We start from the raw sequence: 24,334 nt of genomic DNA on the forward strand, positions 1-24,334 counted from the left end.
GTCGTGCCATGTAGCGATGCTTTATTTCTCCAAATGTTCATGTGCCAGAAAAAAAAATACCCAGAAATTTCAAGTATTCATTTTCTGAAACTCCTTCAACCTTAAGTGATTTATTTTCTACATGGATTTATTACTCTGATTGGCCTCGCTGTGACTTTTTTTCTTGTACGGGCCTTTTAGGACTAAATCGAAGCAAATTGTTTCCCAGCTTGGTTGCAAATCAACCGACCACCCAAAAGAAAGCAATAGGAAACTTGTATAAAAAAGACTCCAGTTTTCAAAACAAAATGGAGAAGAAAAGAACAGTATTTTGTGTTTTTTTGTCTGTATCACGTGATCATGCTGTGATCAATGTGAGCTTAACAGCACCTCCAGCACCAAACCAGACTGTTGGGAGGCTTTGTTGTCTTTGTGGCTCTTCTGATGTTATGATTTATCCTGCCCTGTTAATGACTTTTTCTGGCCATTAAAATGAGGTGTTTCTAACAGCTTTACTTTCTATTTCAAAGAACAGGCTGCTCTGATCTGTAGAAATGGCATCTTGATTTGTTCTTTGTGCAAGTGCATTTCAAAGTGACCAAGGTACTACCAGGAAGAGCCTGGGAGTCTGCTGGTGATAAGAGCTCTCAGCAGTGAGTGTTCAGCTTCAGCATTTATGGAGAAACCAAAACAGGTCTAAATCACTGGGACAGTTTTCCTGAGAAAGTGTGATTTTTCAGAATTGGAATGTTTCCCAGGAAACTGTCCATTCAGCCAAGGTGAAAAAGCTTCAGGAGCGTAGAGAAAAACTGTGTAAAAAAGAGTGTAGAGAAAACAAGTGTTTTTTTATTCAATGAACGACTGACATTGATTTATTTTGTGTCTAATTGGGACAATAAATCAGAAACATCCAACACACCCATGGACTGGAGTTCCATTTCTTGGACAAAGGTTTTCACAGCCTTTATTAATTGGATCCTGATTGTGTTGTGCCTTTCAAGCCTGGCTTTCAGCAGGTACAGAGAAGGCTGTAGGAGTGATCTGGAAAGCTTGCTTTTGCTTAGGTGTCAGGTGGAATTTCTGCAATCCCAGTACGCACAGGAGGAAGATGAGGTGTTTTCTCTGGTTTCTGATTCTCTGCATTGTATTGTTTCCAGTCCTATGGACAGCTTCCAGAACATTGCCTTGCTGATTTGAGGCTTTTTGTTTTCTTTCGTTTTTGAAGTGAACCATGTAATACTGAGGTCACATTTCCCTTAATTGCTTTTAATATATGGTGTAAGAACTTACTGAAATCTCAGAGGGAAATGCATAGACCTCCAGTCTTTCACCGACTCACGGGTGATAAACACATGTAGTCTGTATTGACTCAAACTCTTTTCTCTCCCGTCATTCCAGGCTCAGTGTAAATCAGATCACAGATCATGGAGCAAGGATATTGTACGAAGAGCTCTCCAAGTACCAAATTGTATCTTACTTGGGGTACGTACCAACTGGGAGCAAAGCACTAGGTACTGCTACTGGAAAATAAAACTGCCGTGCTGTGGGAGCATAGGTGGGGTGGAAACCAAAGTTACCTCTTCGTCTGCTGAATATGATGAGGCAGCATTTTGTGTCAGATATGATTCAGCTCCTGTCCTGTAAAAGCTCACCAGGAGAAGGACCAAAAACTTCCTCTTCCATTGCACTGCTTCAAGGGATGGCCTCCCACTCTAGTCAAGCCCATCTGTAACAGAGCATGGACTGCTGTCAGGTTACTGATCTGTGTGTGCATGCCAGCTTTGTATTTTAAGGCTTCTACTAGCACTTTGTGTGTGTGTGTGCAGTGTGTGTGTGTGCACGCCTATGGATATGTGTATAGTTGGCTTTGTAGCCAGGGCCTTCTGCTTTCTCAGTTGCAAACTGATTTATTTCTACTGTGCAAAGCAGATAGAGCTTGGTAGAAGGGAGGACAAGAAAAAGGCTGCTTTAGCTGTCATGTTTACAGGTCCCTTTTACTGTAACCATGTCTTTTAGCATAGAAAGTAGCAGTTTTTAAAAACCATTATTTTTTAATCAACCTAATACTGGTAGGTGTGTTAGTGCTGGCTTCCCACTTTTGGTTAAGAGGCTACATAAAAATGACTTTTTGAAAAGTGACCATGAATACCAAGAATTCCCTCCTTCTTGCCGTGCCCTTCTGCTCAGATGTCTGATCTTCAGGAATCCCCTTTGCAAGGGGATTTTATGGCTTTTAAAAAACCAAACACATGTCCTTCTGGTGTGCTGCCGTGCTCTTTTTTCCTTCTAATTTATTGAATATTATTGCTGTACTAACACAGGAATAAAGGGAAGATTTGTTTGCTTGAGAGGACCATGTAATTAAAATGCTTACATATAAATATTTTTCACTGTTAAGTCTATTCTTGTATTTTATATCTACCCCTTCACAATATTAACTGTATATCAAAATAGAAGTACAACCCATTGTATATTTGTACAGAGCCATACAAAAAAGATGGATGCTGTCTGTGCATTATAAATCACCCAGGTTGTAAATATAGAAGTGACAGCAGGAGTAACCTATTTTTACCAATGTGATTTTTCTTTAAGCTTATACAACAATCAGATCACTGACATTGGAGCCAAATATGTTGCAAAACTTATTGAAGAGTGTTCAAGCCTTGAATATGTTAAGTAAGTTTGTTTTTGTTTTATACCTATACAGTATCATAATTAAGATAAAGAAACTTGAAAAGAGGAAGAGTAAAGAAAAATGACCAAAAAAAACCAACTGTTTCAAACAAAATAAATTGATTGTACTTACATATTTTTTTTTAACAGTAGCCTAGCAGTAAATGTCAGCATCTTTAATCCATAGTCTTTACTAAAAACTGCACTGCACTATCAGCAGTAGGAGGCACCAGACCTTTTCTTAAATCCAGTCTGATTACCTGAATGAGGCTTAAGTGCTGCGTGAATCTTACTGGCCTTTGTCATGAATGAATTTGCTTGCATTTAGTATCAACCTTCTGGTATCTGGCCTTTTGTGGGCTATGGCAGTCATGCTGTGCCAGTGTCATTACCTCAGCTCCGGAACAGCCCAGATTCACTTGAGAAGTTGTCTCCTTTGAGTCCTGGAATGTCTCCAGATATGTGTTTGGCCATACACAACAGTGACTTAACAGAAAGGTAGATCATTAACTGATGGTTTAGTTGTGACCACAGCAGAACACAGAGGTAACTACAGCAATAGCAACTGCTGGTGTGAATGTAGCAACCAGCAGCCAGGGATTGTTGGGTTCTAGGTGTTATTCTACCCCTAACTTGCTCTGAAACCCCACACTGGCCACAGAATTCCTGCTTGAAATATTTGCAGAATTTTGAAACCCAGGAGCACTCTGGCTCTGTCAGTGCTTTGACAGAGTGCTCTGTTAATTTAATCTTCTAACTTTCACCGGAAAAAAAAATGCTTGGAAGACAGTTTCTGTCAGGCTTCCTAGTAAGATTCGAGATGGTTTTGAGATAGAGTGCATGACATGCCTGCAGTCAGTCAAACAAACCAGACAAAAGTTTTAATTTATGCAAATGTAGTGGCTTGAGGGGGTTTTTTACAGTAATGTATATGCAACTGAGACTTACCTCTCTCTTGAACTGCAGCCACTTGATATTCCCACGCCAAAAAATGGAAAGATTCTATAGAGCACCAGCCTCTGGCCAGTGCTGCGCTGATCTGTGCCAGCGCCTGTAGCCAATGCTCAGAACAGAAAGACTTGAAATTATTAGTCTGTACTCATCTGCTGCAGTCTGCTCTCGACCTGCGCTACCAAGAAATGTTCTGTTCCCTGTGGCATCATAGAACATGCTGCGTGTAATTCATGTACTTTGCAGCAACAGCTGGTATTATGAGCTGTATTAAAAGCTAGGCAGGGAGCCTTGCCTTCAGGATCAGTTCCTACAGCTTATTTCTGACACACTTAGCACCAAAATCAAGACTTTACAGTAATATGTCCAGCTTAGAGGACCAATGTACAAAATATGTTTTCTCTTAATTGAAGGTCAAATGCCTGCAGTATTTTTTACTGTAGGTTAATCTTTGTTAACTGTAACTAGCATCCAGGGTTAATTAGCCTTAAATACCTGTATTGTTTCATGAGCTGGTGTTCTAATAGCTGTACTGCTGTAAGTGGTTTACCTCATCAACTCTTGTATTTTATGCAGAATAGGAGCAAACAAAATAACTAGTGAAGGGGGGAAGTGCCTTGCCCAGGCCATCCAGAAGAACACAATGATGTTTGAAATCGGGTAAGTTCAGTGCTGAGGAGAAGAGCACAGGGCTTGGTCTTGGCAAGATGTTTGTGAATTCCTTGGGCTTTCTTCCTTCATCCTTGCCTTGCTCCTCCCAGTCCATCCTCCACAGTGGCAGCAGAACAAACTGGTGCAGTAGCACAATGACATTTTCTGCTCAGGGCAATTAGGTGATGCTTTATGGTTCCTCCAGTTTGTGCGATGGTTTTCTTCCTGTTCTGATGGAAGCATAAAGGAGAGAGAAAAACTAACAAGAGGGCAGAAGATAAAGACAGCTTCTTCCCTTAACTGCACAGTAGCTGTTGTAAAGATATTTAGTCATTTTTAAAGGTTCAAGTGGCTTTATGACTATTGGCAATGTACATAGCTATGGCATGTCAAGGTTAAGATTATTGAATGTTCCACACCAAGTCCTGATAAATTTGTGAGCTGTGAGAATATAAAGGAATTCCACATCATCCTTCTGTCCTAAACTGGAGAACTTGTTATTACTGGAGAGAGGTCATAATGAAAACACATGGTCCATGCCCTCTTTCTTAGGATTGAAGCTAGATTGGTGCTTGTTCCCTCTGGCAAATCCCATTTTCTCTTTCCATTCTGCAGGAGAGCATTCTTCTTAGAAGGTAATACTGAAAGGAATTAAAACTTCTCTTTGGCCATGATCACAGTAACACTTAAATATGAAAATCAGGTTTGAACAATCAGATTTTGGCCTTTGTTTTGTTTGTTCTAGAAGATTTCAAATACAGAATCAACAGCATACACACTTCTGTTGTCATACAGATGGTTCTGCAGTGCCATTGTGCTTGCTGTAATTTTCATGAAGGATGTTTGTTTTCTCCTTTGGAGGAAATAATCCCTCCAAATGGATTTATGATATCCTGGTAGTCGTGTTTAAACAGGTACTTTCAGCATTTTTGTAACAAACTGCTTTTGATCTGAAGGACAAAGAAACTCTTGGAATCTTACTGGAAGTAGATGTATTTAGTAGATACCACAAAGCTCAATGGATTTTAAGAGGTGCCAACTAATTACCCATCAAGCTGAGTGTGGCTTAGAGCTGTCAAGACAAGAGCTCTGTAAAAGTAAATAAGCAAGTAAATGCACTTCAGCAGTCTTTCAAACTTCAGAATACATGGTGAATTGACAAAGAATTTGTCCAGCTACTGCTATTAAATGTTGATCAAATCCCTGCAGCTATTACCTTCTCTTAGTTCTTTGTGTTATTAGGTTGCTTTGCTGTTAGAAACACTATTCCTTAGAAATGCACAGAAGAGACCGGGGTCATACAGAGCCTGTGAGATTTTGATCCCTCCCTGGTGAGCCAGTGAGAGAGGAGATATTGCTGGGTGTAATGCTGATTTTTAACCTTTTTACTAGACTGTTCTGAAGGAGGTGGTGAGCTTATTGAATGGTTGACCTCAGAAAGTCAGCTGTTTGGGTATGGGCCCCTGTGCAGCTGTGCTTCTGGAGGTCATATCACAGAATTATAGAACCACAAAGCAGGTTGGGTTGGAATGGACATTAGAGCTGATCCATTTCCAACCCCCTGCTGTGGGCAGGGCTGCCACCCACCGGATCAGGCTGCCCAGGGCTCCATCCAACCTGGTCTTGGGGCATCCACAGCTTCTCTGGGCAGCTGTGCCAGGGCCTTACCACCTTCTGAGTAAATGATTTCCTATTAACATTTAATCTAAATCTCCTCTTTTCTAGTTTAAAACCATTTCCTCTTTTCCAATCACTATCAGCCCATGTAAAAAGTCCCTGTAGAAGAGTACAAGATTCCTTTATCCCAGAAGGGTACAGGGCAGCTGAAGGTTCACCCATTGCAGCAAGATAATCACAAAGCACTCAGGCTGCAGCAGGCTGGTTGTCTCCTAGAGCTGCTCCTATGCTGTGGCCTGGTAATGGTGAGTCAGAGAGGTGGATGGTGTGATGTGCAGGGAATGGAACAGGCCTGGCTTGGTGAGATGGTACCTGCCAGGCTTCTTGCAGCTCTCAGAGGCTGGGGAGTAATGTTGGGGGATGAATGGGGTGAGAAAAAGAGAATGCAATGCTGAGGGGCAGCAGAGCAATGCATCTGATATCTCCTGGTTTCCTGTCTTCACTAGGATGTGGGGCAATCAGGTTGGAGACGAAGGTGCAAAGGCATTTGCAGAGGCCCTGAGGAACCATCCGAGGTTGACAAATGTGAGGTAAAACAGCAGCTGAACTTGCCATGGAGCTGTCTTTCCCAGTGCTTTGTGAAGCAGTGGCTCTTTGGACCAAGTGTTAGCTTGGGCCACCATCTGGTGCCATGGTCATTGTTCTGTAACAGGCTCCTGGTGCAAGCAAGAGGCCATGTTGTTTGAATTGAAAAGCCCTGTGCAGCCATAAAGCAAGTTAAAAATGTTGCAAGGCTGTCTCCTTTCCTCATGCTGTAGAGGAACTGGCATTTGTGAAGACACCTGGTCACTGGGTGCCATTCTGGACTGGAAGCATTAGCAGAGATGATGCCAAAGCTGGTGGAGAATCAGCACTGGGAGCTCAGTGTTAACAGTTGCTGTGGTGAAGGTACAGCAGTTTTTACCAAAGTAACTCGGGATGTGCAGTTTGGATAAAGATTAGCACATAGAATCACAGAATCAGTAAGGCCAGAAAAGACACCTAAGATCATCTAGTCCAATGGCCAGCCTACCCCACCATGCCCACTAAATTGTGTCCCTCAGTGCCACATCCACACGGTTCTTCAACACCTCCAGGGATGGTGACTGCACCACCTCCCTGGGCAGCCTGTGCCACTGCATTACTACTTTCTGTGAGAAGAATTTTTTCCTAATATCCAACCTGAATCTAGCAATGAGATGTAGTTCTTGCTGGAGCTCAGTAATTACTCTCTAAGTATCCCTCTGGAGGCCTTAAAGTGGGTGAAGTTGGCAGCACAGCACGGGGTGCAACCAGCGGTGTAAAACCAGCACCTTCCCTGCTACAACTCCTGACTAGGGATTTATAGGTGTGCATTGTGGCGGCTGCTGCTGCTGCTGTTGTGGAGTTCCTCCATGCAGCTGGAGCGCTGGGATCGTTCTCTCCCAGTTCCCTCGGCCCCCACGTGAGGGAGGAGAGGAGGCTCCTGGCTTTCCCCACTAGGTGGCACATGGCACTGGTTTCTGCAGCAGTACCGGTCTCAGGGATCTCTCCAGAGCTGCCATTTCACAGCCAGGGATTTCAGAGCTGGTGTCTTGTCCTCCTTTCAGTGAGCGTACAGCCAGGCTTAAAAAATTAAAAGCTGAACAGGTGCAGTGACCTAGATATATTTAAACTTAAAAGCTATCAGAAGTAGCCATCTTTCCCTAATTGCAGAAGCCATCCAGCTGTATCAGACTTGAAAGAAAACAGTTGGAATCTGAATCAAAGCTGCGTTGCATCCGGGATTCTCAGACAAATACACTGATGAATGTGCTTGCAAAAATAAGGAGGAGCAGCTGCAGGCTGGAGCCAGGTTTTGCTGGCACCTGTGCAAGGTGCATCTTCTGCCCTGCAGTGTGCTTGCACTGGAGTTCACTTCTGGTCTTCCAGTGGATAACCCTGGTTCATTATTTGAATGCACAGATGGTACCAGATAACTGTGGCAGCTTTATGCAAAGGTGAAGGGAAGTTGGGCCCTGATACATTTTACTTCTGTGTGTTTGCCATACTTAGGCTGAGAATATATGGTTTCAGCTGAAGTTAGGGATACTAACACATATGCTAGCCCTTAATTTATGCCACTGCTCCAATTTGTCCCCTTCCTGCCTCTTTTTGGAGGCCATGCACTATTTTCAGTCTCTGGCCTGTCTTCTAAGGATGGAAATGCTTTTTGAACTCTCAAAGCCTGAAGCATAAGTTTAACTGGGTGATTTTGCCAATGTCTATTCAAAGAATGAAGAGCAGACTAAGAAATGTTTGTGGTTTGTAATGGAAAGCATGCATTTACAGGCTTCTCTCTCCCTGCACTGCAGAAGGTATTGTGTTTGGAAGGGGAATGGGGCATTGAAGTGTCTGAACACCTCACTTAAAGAAAACAGTGCCTGGTTTGTAGTGGGAATGGGGATGACAAATGTGTGTACAGATCAATGTACTGCAAAGCACCACCCTCTCCTTGCTGAGAGCCACAACTTTCAAACTCACAGCTGCAGCTCTGCCATCAGTCCCAAAAGTCACTTTGCTCTCGCTGACAGCAAACCTTATGGTCTGTGTGACAGACCTGCATCAGGCTGCAGCCTGTGAACTGGTCTCACATGTAAAAGTGGGAAGGGCTCATTTATTTGCAAAGTAAGTGAGCCTTTGAAACAGCTCAGTTCAGAGCTGGAAAACTCAGACATGGATCATCCAAGACAGCCATTAGTATTTGGTAGCAAGAAGGCCAAGCAACACTGGCTGCTTTTTAAACCTTGGTGTCTGTTTATTTCACAGTCTCGCATTTAACGGCATCACAACAGAGGGAGGCAAAAGCATTGCTGAAGCTTTGCAGCACAACAACTCCGTGAAAATATTCTGGTAATCAGTGGTGTGCCCTGCTTCTCCTTCTCTTCCTTCTCCAGAGCAAGCTGCAGTCTAATTTTACTGCTTCTTTCTTTCCCTCGTGCCACCTCTGTATTTTCACAACCAGCGCACTCTAAGATCACAGAATCATTGAGATCAGAATGGACCTCTGGAGATCATCTAGGTATATCCTTTGATGAGCAGTGGATTAGCTTTCCTGCCTGTAGGAGCACTGATACACCTTTGTTTCCGTGGGAAGCTGGGTCTGCAGTGTGAGCTCCTTACATTCCTGTAGGTTTTGGTATGGTGGTGAAGGACACCCCCCTCTTTACACTCAACATGCTTAGGTGAGGCCAGGCCCAGCTTCACTGTTCTCCATGACAGAGGAGCTGAGGATAGCTTGCATTCCTTAGTGCTATTCACAGACCTCTGACAGGGTCCTGTGCAGCATTTTGAGTATTATTCCTCTGGCAGTGGAAGCAGTGTGCATAGAATCATCAAAGTTGGAAAAGACCTCTAAGATCATCTGTCCAACCACCCACCTACTACCAGTATTTCCCCACTAAACCACAGCCCTTAGTACAACGTTGAGCATTTCTTGGACACCTCCAGGGAGTGGTTCTGTATGTCTGTATGTAACTTTAGGAAGATCGGTTGGATTTTGACTGATGCGAGCAGAAGTCTCTTAGTGCCTCTGCAGACCATTGCCTGAAAGCAGTGATTTAATTCATCTGCCTCTGCTTTTGTTGTGCCCAATAGTGAGCTGGAGCTTCTCAACTCCCCTTGTTCCTACTTGCAGTTCTGGTTCATGCTTAATTCTACTCCCTCCATCTTGCTTTCCCCATCACTCACAGATTGTGCATCTCTTCAGTGCTACCTGTGCCTTTCCATCTTTTTCCAGTGCAGTTCATGCAGCTTTCAGTTACTTTAACATTGTGAGAAAACCACAGTAGATAGATCAGTGCTCTGAGAAATTAAGATCTGACATTCCTTTTGCCTTTTTTACTCCAGGGCTTCTCTTATAGCATGTCTGTGTGTCCAGACTTCAGAGGTTGCTCAGGGCAGAAACAGGACACACACTCCACTTTGGCTTTCTAAAATGAAGTCGCTGATGAGTTGGAAAGACAGGAAACTGAAAAATAATGATAGCATCTTAAGACAACGTTTTCTCTCCCACCTAGGCTGACAAAAAATGAACTGGATGATGAGGCAGCAATGAGTTTTGCAGAGATGCTGAAGATCAACAAGAAACTGGTGCATTTATGGTAAGTTACATTCCACAGAGGCACAGTCTCTTTGGCAGTAACCGCATTAAAGCTTCACCTTCCAAGTCTATGTAGGTCACAGTACGCTCTCTGTGCATGGTCTGGATGCAGCTGACTGGTTGTAGACAGCTTTAATGGAAAGTTAATAAAGCTGCTGTCTAGTGTTTTGAACCTGCTTTCTTACAGGGAAAACTTTAAGCTGGCTGTGTGTCCTGGTAACTTTTGAACTGCACAGCTGCCTTGTTTATCTGTAGCAGCTCATTACTGGCCTCAAATGTAAATTTCAGAAAAATACTAGCAGATATCTAGCATTAAGTAATGTTATTGTGATCTCTACTGTTTGCCATCATACTGTGAAAGCAGCAAGCTCAATTGCTTGCTTTCAGCCAATATCCTTCAGCCAAGAACCTACACAGAACACTTATGTGGCCATTTGCCCCTCGCTTTGTTCTGTGGCACTTTCACTGACACAGGACACTTAGCTGTGAGACACAAATCTCTGGGAAAGCAGAGGTTCTTGTTTCTAGCAATCACAAGGATACTTGTTAAACTTCTGGGAAACCACAGGCAGGCAGCCCTAATCCAGAGGTTCACAATAATTTGCCTGTGAATGGGGTTGGGCAGATGTGGGCTGTGAAACAAACAGCCATCCATTCATGCCAAGTGATTGAGAGAACATAATAAACAGAGTCCTTTTACAAGCTTGTACAAAACCTTTGCTAAGCACACTTTAGCATTCCCTGTGTTTAATTGTAGTCCATGCCTTTAGGAAAGTACTGACTGCCAGAGGGAACAGATACTTGTGGTCTCTTGTAAAAACAGCAGAAGTTCTGGTGCCCATCACCCTGCAAATAAAAGGGAGATGGGAAGAGCTTCATTTCTTCATGCACAGCTGCAGATACATTACACTGGGCAGCGTGTCTGTGTCAGAGAGCCCCCAACATTGCAATCTCATACCAGCAGTAAAGAGTTCTCAGCAAAAATGTGTCAGCAGTGTCAGCTCAGTATCTCCAGAATGCAGCCACAGGCAAGCTTAGAAGGAAGCGATTGACACTGAGCTCCGCTTCTGAAAGTGCATCTGCAGGCATCTGACAAGCACTGTGTGCACTCCTCAGAGATGGAAATCACAACTGTCTTCCTGTTGCAAACTGACAGCTTTGCTCCTTGACATCAAGCTGAGCTCAGGCCGTGCATGTGCTATAAAACAGTTTGTGTGCCGGGCTGATATGAAGTGCTTTCTTTTTAGGCTTATCCAGAATCAAATTACAGCCAAAGGAGTGAAGTACCTCAGCGAAGCTCTCAAGGAGAACACAGCCATCAAAGAAGTCTGGTAAAGATCCCCTTCTCAAAAGCTCACTTCTTAAACTTTCCTTTAAAACAATAGCATTAACTTTCTAGCCTAAAAAAACAAAAACAAAAACCACAAATAGAAAAACAACAAACACAGAGCAAGTTTCTATAGAGCAGGGGCTGCAGTTCCAGCAAGTTTCAAAGAGGTAAAAAGCCTTTGTCACTGGAACACTTCCCTGTGTGTTATGATATCAGGGAGCTCTGTTAGTTCATGTCTGTCTGTACTGCCGACTTGCAGAACGTGTGTTTCTGCAGAGCTGGGCCATTGCTGTGACAGGTTTTGCTTTTTGTGATTTATTTTCAAACTTCTTAACATGTTTCTACCTCTAAGGAGCTCAATCCCAACAAGCAGGAGCTGGCTACATTTAATTAGCATTACTAATTTGGTTCACATTATTTGTGCTTGGATTTTCTTTGGGCGGTGCTCCAAGCACAGGAGAAGTGCTAAGCTCTGAGGAGATTAACTTTTTTGTGAGATTTGCTTGTTTCAGATTAGGCAGGCATCAGGCAGTCACGCATGTGCATTGCAGGGCACAGTGCCAAGCACCACATTCCTTCCCTCACCTCTGGGAGTCAATAGAGTGGTGCTGGTTTTAGCGCTGCTGCTTCTGTATTATTGAACGTGACATTTATTTTTTAAAAATACGTATTTGTTTTAATGAAAGGACACTGAATTCCTGCTCACAAAGACAGTGACTCACTCCATCTGACAGAGGGCTCCCCAGGGATGTGGAAGAAGCTTCTTTCAAAGGCTGCTGCCAGCTGCCAAAGAGGCTGCAATACCCACCTTAGAAATTCTGAGTTTTCAAATCAAAGTCAGTCTTTTGGTTCTTGCTTGGCTTTTCAGGTGTGCTTTCTAACCCTCATCGTTTCATAAACTTTGTATTTTAATAGCATTTCTGGGAACTGCACATTTCAGGCTACTTATTTTCAGGGGTGTAAATATCAATGTGGCCAGATTTGAACATTTTGCCATGTCATCTCACATTAATTATGTCCAAGTACTTAAGAGCTTGCTTTCTTTGTTGTCATGGAAGACTCAAAAGGCTGCGAAGACAATATCAACTTCTGTCAGCCATATGCTGCTTTTCACAGCAGTGCTGTCACCATTTGGCCCCAGGCAGCACCGTGTTCCTGTAGCCCTGTTGCTTACGGCCCTGACTTCTCCAAGTGAGCTCATAGAAATCAGCCCATCATCCTGCTCTGTCCCATCCAGCTCTCCACTTCAAACCTTGGTAAAACAGAGGATGGGCAGCAGTCACTGCCTCCCTTTCACATCCCTTTTATGTCCCTACTTCTCTCCAATAGTTTGAATGGGAACCTGATAAGTCAAGAAGAAGCCAAAGCTTTTGAAAGTGAAGAACGGATCATTTGCTTCTGAGTGAGGACTTCCCCATTTGGACAAGCTTTGTGTTACAGAAGCTGCCACGCTTGGACTGCAGCCTTACAGAGGCAGTGCTCGTGGCAATGCCTGCTATCCCTAATCCTTTTGGTGAGTGGGAAATTGCCTTGGTGAATAATTAATATCTGTACAGTGCTTTGAAGATGGAACACCAAGTGTTAACAGAGGTAATCCAGGGGCATGTGTGTGCATTTTGATAACTGAGCTCAGATTTATTCTATATACTGCTGTGATTAATCTCTAACTTATTTATCTACATGAATCTACGCACACACGCCTATATGCAACAAGACACAGGCTCCAAAGCACACAGCACTACTTGCCTCGTAACTGAAAATAATAGTCTGGATGGAAACGTAGACTGTCTCAAAAGGCTGCATGGTACCAATGCTTTCAGCATGAATCCTCCCGTGCCTAGAAATTAGACCCTCATTTTCCCACTGACTTACAGCAGTTGTAGGCACTGCGTTTTTTTGGAGAAACGGATACATGAGGCTCCAATTACTTTCCATAATCTTTTTTCCATATTGAAGCCAATACATTTTCTTTTATACAAAGCAGAAAGCTTCGCTGCCATTTCTGTAAAATCGTAACACAGGCAGTAAAACACTTCTGCCTAACATTTCCTGAGGGCTGCACAAAAACTGCCACCCCCTGTTCTTACAGTGTTTGTTCTGGGGAGAGGGTCTGGAGATGTATGTGACAAATTAATGAGGGGCTGTGCACTGCCTTGGCTCGTGGCCTGGATGTGGTGCTGGTGGCAATACACCAGTGTTAAGTTGCCTGGCTTCATGGGGAGAAAGAACAACTGAAAAACCAATGGTGTCAGGTGGAAACCTCTCAGCAACACATCCACAGAGATTGCTTGGAAACCTTTTATCTGACCCTTGAACTATTGGGAGGCACCATGCAACGGGGATATAGCAATAATAAGACCAGCAAGAAAACATTATCCCCCTCCAAAATAATTAGTGCTCAGGGAGTGTAACTTTAGGAACCTCAAAGGAAGGCAGTTTAAAGAGAAGCAGGCTGTTTGGTTTTTCAGGTTTTTTTTCCTGATTCCCTTCATAAAGGGAATCTCAGATTCTACCCCCGATGCACATGAAGAACCAAAAAATGGAGGAACACAGTCCATCCTCTGTCCTTCTTTCATGTTGTCACCCCTAAGAACTTTACAGACCAACGCTCCTGCTGCTGATGTCCCCACAAAACATTGGTGGGCTAGAAGAACCACCTTCCATCAGAGTGCCAAGTCCCATTTCCTGCAAAGACAAACACAAAAGGCTCTCTGGGTAGGTGAGAGTTTCTCCTTATCCTGCCTGGAAGCAGCCCTCAGTTGTGTTTCACTCCCCAGCTCCCTAACATATAAAATGTTATAACACAGTAACACTGCTTTTCACAAAAAGAACAGTTTAAGAAAAAATTATATAGAGAAATATATAAATATATAAATATCCACATGAAAACCAATGTACCAAACATTACTCATCAGTGGCTTTTCCACCCTGCCTGTGCTGCCAGCACTGGCTACTCAGAGGTAGACAGGAAGGTGAGGCTCTCAGGCTGTGCCAGCTAACAGGAATGGTTTCTGCACCTGAGCCATTTGTTTACTGAGAACATGAGAGTCTCTTGGGCTGCAGCAGGTTGAGGCAGCCTCAGAGCTGGCAGATAGAGCAAACAAGCCCACCGTGGCACAGCCCAGAACTGATGATGGTGCCAGGTGCACCCATTCATCTCAGAGCACATTTCAGGTTGCAAAAGCTTGCTTGGGCCAGTCCCAAGGTCAGGGCACTGCTCAGGCTGCTTTGGCAGGAGCAGCCAAGGCAGGGGACAGCCTCATTCATCAACTTACGGCCAGAGCTAGAAAAGCTAGCAGCTGCTGCAGGCAGGCTGAGTATCCTCGTGAGTTGGCTTGGCATGTGGGGCTGCATTCCCTTCCTTGAAGTCTTACCAGGCTACTTGTAGAGAGCTTCTGATCTTGGCTTCACAGCAAGAGCCATCTGTGCTTAAATTCAGACACAAGTATAACTTCTATTTTTTAAAGACTTGATAAGATGTTCTCTGTATGCAGCATTATGTTTTTTCTACTTGTCCTCTGTGACAACAAACAACTTTATAAAGAACCCCAACAGCTTTCTGCAAGATCTTTGGCTTTGCTGACACTGCTGAGCAGCCCCATGGCTGGACTGAGGCAGGAATGAGGCTGTCCAGCTAATTCTGGCTGCCGCAGACAGGGGAGATCTGCCACTCGCTTGACCTTGCACAGGGCCACAGACTTACCAACTGGTGAAACGGGTCTTAGAAGCCAGCAGCAGTGGCTGAACACGAAGGAGCTGTCTCTTGCTTTGGTAGGTGGGAACAGAATACAAGGACCAAGCTGGGTGAAAACAGCAGCCAGGCTGGGAGCCACACTGAGCACTGAGCCATAGACAGCAGTTCCTGTTGGTTTGTTCAGGGGTCAGAACAGGTGAGGCCTCTCAAACTGTGTTTACGTGGCAGCACTGCACCATTGCTCCCTGCCAGCCAACAAGCTGTGAAGTTCTGAAGTAACTTACCCTGGGGTATACAGCAAAACTTGAAAGGAGGGTCAGCGTTCTGTAGAAAATAGCAACTGCATTTTAGGGAATGGCCACGTGTGGAGACAGCCCCCAAGCTCCAGTGAGCCCATGGCAAACAATTAAACTGCTGCCTACCATGTGAGTGCCAGAGTTTGGCCCGTGCAGGAAGCAGCGGCTTAATCGGCTGCAATAGCCTTGCCAGGAGGCTGGGAGGCCTCATGCCGGAGCAAATAAAGCCTGCAGGCGTTTGTGCTCCTGCTACCTGCCAGGCATTTAATCCCGACTCTGGCAGATGTTAATCCTGGCACGGGTGGCTCCTAAAGAGCTTTCCTCTGAACTGGTCACCAGGTGCCCCGGGCAGGGAGCGGGGTGAGGAGGCCTTGCCGCATGGCCCACGGTGGGACTTCCAGTCGGTGCCAAAGCCCACAGGCTGTGGGTTTTCCTTCTAACATTCAGAGCCCGCTTACAGAACCAGCCAGGAGGGGAGGGGAGAAGAGCCTTGGTTAAAATTTAAACACTTGTTCAAACAAAGACATCAGTAACCAGGGCAAAAAGGAAAAGCAGGACAGGAGCCTGACACAAAGCATGGCTCTGAGCACAAGGGGCCGAGGCCAGCGAGCACCTGCAGCCCCACCGAGCTCGGCCAAGGGCCCATCCCCATGCTTTTAATATCTGTCTCTATTCTGCTGCCTTTATGAGGAGTGAGTCATCATGCGTCAGCCGACGATGGGCTTTACACAATTATTTATTTATGTTGAACCCTCTTCCCCACCCCCGCACATCCCTGATCTCATCCCCCTCAGAAAACAGATGCTTTATGGAACAAGAGTGGAAAGCTCCATCCCAAAGGCAGCCCGTTGTCACTGCACACAGGCACAGCTGCCCACCAGGTGGGACAGGGCCAGGCACCTGCACTGGCACGCAGAGCCCTGGACAGAGCATGAAGCTCTCAAAAACCAGGATGGAAAATGTCCCTACCCAGCCCCAGCTACCACAAGAACTCTCCCTGATATATCCCTTGGCCATCAGCCACACGTTCTCCTCCCCTTGCTGCTCAAAGCAGTGCTGCATCAGGAAACAAACACTCAGCTTCTGGTATGGGACGCTGCAGGCAAACAGCCTGCAGCCATGCTGGTGGCCCCAGAGCAGCCCGGTGTCACTGCTGTCCCCAGGGTGAGCAGCCAGGGCAGAGCTGGCACTGTAGGCTGCAGGGAGAACGGGGGGCCAGCAGGGGCCACTGAGTTGGATTTCCCATGTGAAATCCCCTACCTGCTGGAATGGACTCACTCCAGACTTTCCCAATGCAACACCAAATCCTGCTCTCACTGCTCACGTCACTCATAGCAAGGCTCTGATTTCATGGGCCTAAGAGCAGAACACAGGAGTTAGTGGTGAGAAAGGAACTCATCCTTCCTAGAAGGCAACAGGAGAAAAAAATTCCTCTAAGAGAAAGGAACTCATTCCTCAGCACTGACACCCAGCTGTCTCCATGTTAAAACTCATTTCCCAAGGAGAGAAAGCTGCAAGGTGGCAACTGTGCCTTAGCATGCTGCCCCAGGAAACGCAAAGCAGCGGACAACCAGCCCCAGGACATCTGTGCTGAACGCCCTGCCCTGCTCTGGGAGCAGCGGGGCACCACAAGCAGGTGCTTCCTGTCTGCAGGGTGAACTCGCTGCCTGCACACAACCCCTGGTAATGCGCTTCGGGTTTGCTCAGAGCAGCCGCAGCCTCTCCCCAGCTAGGTGATGGCAGTGGGGAAAACCAGCATAGCATCGCCTGCACATCCGCAGCTCTTCACCTCTTCAAACCACCCGTGCGCTTCCCATCTCGGGTTGGCAGATGGGGCAGCTCTAAATGCTAATCTCAACGGCCATTACGCTCTTAAGGAGCGCCAGAGCAGCCAACCACAGCCCAGCCACCTCGCACAAAATGGCGTCGCCATGGCCAGCAGCCCGGGGCACGAGTGCTGCTGGCTCCTACCTGCACTCAGCGCCCACTGCTCCTCCAGCCAGGGGAACCCACTGCTCCTCCTTCCTCTGCAGCACAGGCGTGCAGCAGCTGTTGCCACGTTCAGCAGGACTTTACAACAAAAGTCACCTGGAAGTGCAGAGAGAGCTGTGCTTCAAAAGATTTATTACATATATTTGTACATATTTTACATGAATGGAATGTTAACGTACAACCTAAAAATCAATAAAAAAATATTTTCATCCACGATTACGTACTGGCAGACCATCGAAAAGAGTACCTTAGAACAACTGAAGTCAACTTGCAATCATACTGCTCAATTAAAAAAAAAAAATAAAGAGCACATGTTACATCAGACATTGCAAATTACATTCTGATTTCTGCTCAGGGTAACGAAGGAAGACATCTTGTCCATTACCACCGCATGGCCGTGTGGCACTGCAGGAGCACACAGCTCACCACTGCTCCACAGGCAGGGCTGGGAAGAGGCATAGGAAAGGGGGACATGGGCTGTGCTCCAGCAGCAGGGCAGCCTGCCAAGTGGGAAGAGAGGCAGAGCGAGACTCTCGATGATCGAGTGATAAGGAGAATGCCGGAGCACCACTTGTTCCATGTGATGCCTCAGCCTTTAAAATTAAGTAGTTCAGTAAAACATCCCCCTACAGCTAAGCCTCCTTTCTTCCTTGAAGGTTGTAGTACTTTGGCAATACCAGCTAAAAGAGAATTTCGGACTGTATGGTAGTGAATGCTTCAGCATCACACACACAGGAAGAACACAAAATCATGCTTTGCTGTCTCCTCCTGTTAGCATTTCACATCTTGGGAGCTTGTGACCAGTTATGTTGAACAAAATTTACATTTACGCATAACAAATCAGCAATGGAAAGGACAGATCTGAGTGAGAACAAGAAGAATGGAATTCGGCAACAGATTACGTACTTGTAGCATTGGATTACTTACATTTGAGACTGCCAGAATCGAGCAAATCCTACTTAACCATTGCAAAATCTTTGCCAAAGCACACCCAAGGTCAAAAGTCTCTCAAACAAACATAAATAGCTTAAAAGCTGCCAGGAAGATCAGCAAATAGTGGCCCTGCTTCCTCCTAGTTACTGTACGCTGGCAGCTTAATATAACAAAGCCAGAACCAAGTCCACTCTTCTCCTGGTGCAGCATGTTGCTGCGATGGTTTATCCGAGCGAGTCTTCAGCAAACCATGCCACCATGAGGTCATTTTACAGCTCGCCCTGCCATCAGCTCTGAGTACACAAGTACAAGGTTACTTCACAGAGCACTGTGCAGAACCTTGGGAAGCCAGCAGACCGCGTAGCACAGCACTCACAAGAGAACCAACTGCAACTTGAGGCAAGTTGAAACTCAAAACACTGTGGTTTTGTTTCCCCCCCCAAGTGAGATAAAATGTATTCAACCTGAATTCAGCATCATGTTAATTTATGCTGAAGAAACATCACAGAAGTTTATATTTAGGAAACAAATACTGGACACTGTTCTCTTGTGAATTTCTCTGTTATTTTCAGTGCCAAAAAGTGGGACAAGCTGATGATGCTGCTACAGAAAAAAAGCATGTTTGATTGGGCTGTAGCAAAACCTGTAACAAGTCCTTCTCTTCTAAAGAGCCTCCTCCTCCACTGTTCTTGCAGATGTCAATGGAAAGCATTTCCAAAGACTGAGGGGATATGGTCCTAAGATGTAGCATGTCTTCCTTCAGCTAGGAAAAAGAGAAATGCATACTAAAATGACTTTTAAGCTTGGAGGAGTGGAATGTGAATCTCAAGATACAGCATTCTTCAAAAATGAGACAATCTTCCATGGCACAGGTGAGCTGGAAGATCCCATAGCAGCATGTCCACATTGCCAGGTATGCAGTATTCTCTTGGTAGGATCGCAGCTGCACATGCAAATTTAGCAGATACAAGACTGCAATACCAAATCTGCACATAAATATTCTCTTTCAATGGGACAAAGCAGCAACATTCACAAAGATGACATGGCCTTCATCACAACCAGCATGAGCTTTGTTGCTGTTTACTACTTAGAGATAAGTAATAGTGCCAAGTTCCCTGGGTTTGGGTTGAACACAAGAAATGCAGCAAATTTCTGAAGCCCTTAAATGGAAAAGGCCATAAACACATCTCAGCTGTTAGACACTAGCCATCCATAAACAGCAACACAAAGATCCATGGTTCTGAAAAAAGAAGAAAAAGGTATTTTCCACATTTGCTGACATTTCAGTCTGCTGGAAGTCCCCAGACTCTCAGCAAAGACTTAATTAAAAAGCCAGTGCTGCTTCTAGTGTTAGGAGCTAGGATTAATACATAAATCTGGAAACTAAGCTGTAAAACCTCATTTACATCATAAAGGGGGAGAAGAAGGGGAAGAAACAGGTCACAAGAATCCACCCACACCTTCGTACCTTACCTACATTTTCCACCTCAATATACTGCAGTACACTTACCCTTGAATACAAAAATTAAATTGATTACAAATAAGACGATGTTTTACGCTTTATTATTCCAGAATAAACCACAAATCTGTGGTGTGCTTCAAGTTTTTCTCTTCCCTCCCCCATCACTGAACTCACAATGTCTAAAGTATACGTTGAAAGAAAATTCACTTAACTGCTTCCTAAGGAAAATGGCATTAGGGAGATACCGATTTAAAAGAGACAGGACAACCAGTGCCCCGTGCTGACAGTAGCGTGGCTCTCTTGGCATTGTATAGAGGACAGCTGCACACAGCTCAAATCATAGCCTCCTCCACTAAGAGCTTCGGAACACAAATTGCTACTCAACACACGAAGGTATGTTACAAGCTCAAAAAACCTCACATTTCAGGACAGCGTCGAGTCTATTCTTCCCCTCTGGCAAGCAGCATGTCAGCATGTTTATGGCAGACCTGAGTATGGGAATTATTTCATACCCTTACTTACTTAGGGAAGATATAGGTCAGATGACTGAAATACTCTGAAACAGCACAGACTTGGCAATTTTAATATATTTACAGGCAAAGAAGCATATCGCACCAAAATATAAGTTATTGCTTCTTGTGGACAAGTGCGGTATTCCTTGATTGAGACACAAGACTTTTGATGTTCATTTTTCCCTCCTGAAGCACAACGATTCAGGACCACTGTGAGGTTGTTGTTACAATGAAGGTGTTGCCTACAATGAGCAATGAGCATCTCCAACTGACTGACACAGCTGGTGAGAACACTTACAAAGGTGAATTTCCACAGGCATTTTCAGAGTCAAACATCGATCTCATGCTTCCACATCATTCTTGGCTTGGTCTATATTACACATTTTGATAGAAGAAAACCTTTCATAGGCTTTCAGAAGATATTTACAGATACCAAGAATGCAAAACCAGCATCTAAGGTTGTCCCCCGTATCAGTTCCTCAAACAATATGAAGTAGTGCAGCTCTACTGTGCTGATGGAAGCAGGAGCAGACTCCTTCCCAGCAAAACTATGCTGGTGGCATGCTTTTCAAACACTGACCCTCAGCATAGGACAGCAGTTCTAACTATTGGGTCTCTAAGCAATCTATTTGCATCTGAAAGCAGAAAATACAGGTGCTCAAAATGGCAATAAATGAACTAGAGGTACAAACTACCAAAATCAAGCTTAAGTTGTAAACAAATTTATGTTTAGAATATCTATCTACTTAATTCCCAAGCCAAAGACCATCTACGACCTTGGAGCACAGAACACCCAAACACTAACCTACCCGCGGTACACATCACGTTTCTGCAGGCATGAAGCCAACAGCAAACACCAAATCAATGCAAATGCAACATCTTCAATTTCAGAAGACAGTAGGAATTTAGAACACTGGCAAAGTGGGCCTGCAGGCAACACCACTGTGAGTGTTACAGGTGCTGTAATTCTTCCTACTCCCCACCCCCTGTGACAATACAAGGCAACACAACATTTCTTGGCTAAAAAGGAAATCGTGCAGGGAACTACTGTACATGTGATATGACTTCAGAATTAAAGCGTGACAAAATGGTTCTGCTTCCACTGAAAAAGAGAACACAGCAGGGCCCCATAGTTACAGGTTCAGCTGAAACTGGTGATGGAAGCCCAAAAACGTAGAAACAGCATCATCAACTAAGAAAACTATCTAGTTTGGACTCCTTTTCTTTCTTTCTGCAGCATAACAATGGCATTTTACAGTGCAAAATTCAGGGAAAACTGTTACCCAGGAAATAATTGCTCTGCAAGCAAGACATGGGAGTCTACTAACATGTACTGCACTTGTTCTCCCATATAGCAGCTCCTGTCCTTTGCCCTTTTTGATATGAATCACAGTAACAACAGAAACATGTATGAAACAAAAACCAAAAGAGCAGAATTATGTATGTACAAGAAAAAAGTTTGAACTGTGCAGTTTATTTTCACTACTGAAACCCACTAAAACTGCTGTCACAAATAAATATTCACGAACTCTTCCCTGCACTGTGAAATTCAGATACTGCTATGATTGATTCTGGATATAAAAGTTATCCTTCTAAGCCCTGATATCTCTTCCAGTTTGTCTTTCTTTTTTTCCTTCCCCTTTCTCTTTTTGGAACTGCGATACTTTATGGAAACTAATACTCATCCACAAGGTTTCCTTGGTGTGCCCCCTGCAGACAGCTGGTGATCCACGGAGCCTTGGTTATACCAGTATAATACAGTAAAATCATAATAAATTAAACAAATGCAGGTGCCTTTCTAAAAAAGAAAACAAACCACACTGTCAAATGTTAGCCTCCACCTGAAGAGACCAATTATTTAGATTGCAAAGTACTACAAATCCTGCCATCAAATAAAAAAAAACATTCAAACAAGGAAACAAAGAAAAACTTGCACATTAAAAACTGTGTTTTAAAAGTCAAACACAAATCCCACCTGGATGTTATCTCACCCATGCTCACTAATAAAAACCCTCTTGCTGTGCCCACATTTGCAGTTATTCATTTCCACCTCAGGAGGCAGCCTGGAGATGAGAGTAGTACAATAAAATAATTACCTGAAACATTTTTAAAAAAATACCCGTTAAACAAATTACCTTAACTGGCAGCACTTAAAATTGGTAAATTCTCCTTTTTTTTTTTCCTACTAAAAAAAAGTTGCATAGCTGTAAGATTTTGCTTTGCTGCTTTTTTTGTTTGTTTGTTTTTATTCACAAGCAGTGTAAGAGAAGTTTTAGTTACTGCAATAGCAATACAGTGTGCAGATTTCGACAATTCCTATAGCTTGGATCAATATAAATTAGTTACCTGTCTCAGATTTACTCTTTGGACTGCATTGTGACAAAGGTTTAATTAGAAAATTTTGATGTATTCCTGTGCAGAGAAGTTTATGTTTTCTGTTCTTGTAAAAGTGAAGAACATAAAATAGGGTGTGAATTCAGGAAATAAGGTCACGCTGTTAGGTTACACTTAAATTTGCCATTTACTCTTCTTCAGCCAACAAGAAGGTGAACATGTTCCCACTCAGAAATGGGGCCACCCTCCTGCCAGGGTCTCAGACAGCACGTATCGAACGTCTCAGCTTCCACTTGAAGCAGTAGGAAACGTATCCAATAACCCGCTTCTTCACAGAACCAGAAGTTAGGCTGAAATTAGGAACTTTGGCCTTCAATACAAAATAGTGTCAATAGCGTCTGTTAGGGGGAGTAGATTGTTACAGAATGTGCAGCATTTTCAAAATCCCTGTGTGTCCTTTGCATGAGTGTTTGGTATACTGAGCACTACTGGCAAGTAAGTGGTGTCCACAATGCTTTTTCCATGTCAATGTCCATCTTTGCCTTTTTCAGCCACAAAGAACAGTTACTCTCAGGCCAGGCACGCTGTGTTCAGCAAGGGAACCTCAGATCTCCTATGTTTTCTGACCAGTGGAAGCAGCTGTTAAGAAAGCAGAAGGCAAAGTGTCAGCATTTCAGCTACTTAAGTATCTAACACACAGAAACATCACAAACACGAGCACTTTCATTTCCCCTTTTCCCTTGGCCCTCAATTATCACCATCACCACTGTGAGGAAAAAAAGAAAGCAAATTGGGTTTAACACAAGGTTAGACACTTATGAGCATTTACAGACACAAATGTGTTTACAGACAGCACGTGGATTTCTTCCACAATTCAGTTGTTGGGGGCAATTCAGAACATGGGTTGCTTTGTTTAGTAATTCTAGCTCGTACCACCCTGCCTTTTAAACGATCATCCCTATAACAGGACACCCTCCCTCAGGTTTTCTCTGCTACCCATTCAGCAACCCAAGCCAAGTGAAACAAATGAACGCCGACGGTGATGTCTTCAGATTATGATGATGATTCTCACCTTTAGCAAAGCAACTATTTTTTTGTATCAATTTTCACCTACTGATCAGAATTTCAGTTACGATGTGGAATACTGGTAGCCAAACATCATAAACCATGACACCATTCCTTTAAGAGAGTTGGTGTCTTGCAATGCTTGGGAGCAGTAGCTCAGTGCGAGGCAAAGATTTAGAACTAGCCAACCAAAGGAATAATCTTATTCTTTAAGCCTTTGACACTGACTGCAGATCTGAAATAACAACAACTATAAGCTGGAAATAATGAATCTCTGTGGGATAGGATGGATAGAAATGTTAATTTATTTTTTTTTTTAACATTCTGGAACGCATTAAGATGAAAGTGATTTTGAAAATACCTAATTTCAACTTTTTTTTAATGATTCCAAAAGCTTTCTTTCAGAAATGCATGCCGTGGAACAGTCCAAAATTACACGGTTATGCTATTTTGATCTTGTTTCATTTCCATGGAAAAAATACTCTTTAAAAGTTAATGCTAAAGCTTTACTGGCACTGACTTGCCACTTTCCAGCACTAAAACTGGAATACATCATTTCAGACCACACCATAAAAGGATGCAAAACCCTTTTATATATTGTAATATACGTCACTGCTCACTGATTAATACTGCAGTTCTGAGACACATTAGCAAATTCACAGGTTATGAAAACAGCATCAAGAGTA

General features: G+C 43.9%; 2 protein-coding genes across 5 annotated transcripts in view; one reads left to right on the forward strand and one right to left on the reverse strand.

Moving 5' to 3' along the window:
• The window catches only part of NOD1 (nucleotide binding oligomerization domain containing 1), a 29,583-nt gene extending 11,936 nt beyond the window's left edge, over nucleotides 1–17,647 (forward strand). For 2 of the 4 annotated variants that reach the window (XM_048952208.1, XM_048952209.1), the window contains exons 5-12: nucleotides 1,378–1,461; nucleotides 2,572–2,655; nucleotides 4,180–4,263; nucleotides 6,378–6,461; nucleotides 8,698–8,781; nucleotides 9,948–10,031; nucleotides 11,278–11,361; nucleotides 12,690–17,647. In XM_048952208.1, coding sequence (XP_048808165.1) covers nucleotides 1,378–1,461; nucleotides 2,572–2,655; nucleotides 4,180–4,263; nucleotides 6,378–6,461; nucleotides 8,698–8,781; nucleotides 9,948–10,031; nucleotides 11,278–11,361; nucleotides 12,690–12,762 — 661 coding nt within the window. In that variant the 3' untranslated portion in view covers nucleotides 12,763–17,647. Of the gene's footprint in view, nucleotides 1–1,377; nucleotides 1,462–2,571; nucleotides 2,656–4,179; nucleotides 4,264–6,377; nucleotides 6,462–8,697; nucleotides 8,782–9,947; nucleotides 10,032–11,277; nucleotides 11,362–12,689 lie in introns of those variants that run through there. The other 2 variants (XM_048952210.1, XR_007378357.1) reach the window with 2 other exon arrangements.
• The window catches only part of ZNRF2 (zinc and ring finger 2), a 55,717-nt gene continuing 48,828 nt past the window's right edge, over nucleotides 17,446–24,334 (reverse strand). Inside the window, exon 5 of the mRNA XM_048952218.1 lies at nucleotides 17,446–23,222. The gene's annotated coding sequence lies outside the window, so the exon portion shown is untranslated. The remainder of the gene's footprint in view (nucleotides 23,223–24,334) is intronic.

The sequence above is a fragment of the Lagopus muta genome, chromosome 7 (assembly GCF_023343835.1).
Source record: "Lagopus muta isolate bLagMut1 chromosome 7, bLagMut1 primary, whole genome shotgun sequence".
In the NCBI taxonomy this organism is placed as follows: Eukaryota; Metazoa; Chordata; class Aves; order Galliformes; family Phasianidae; genus Lagopus; species Lagopus muta.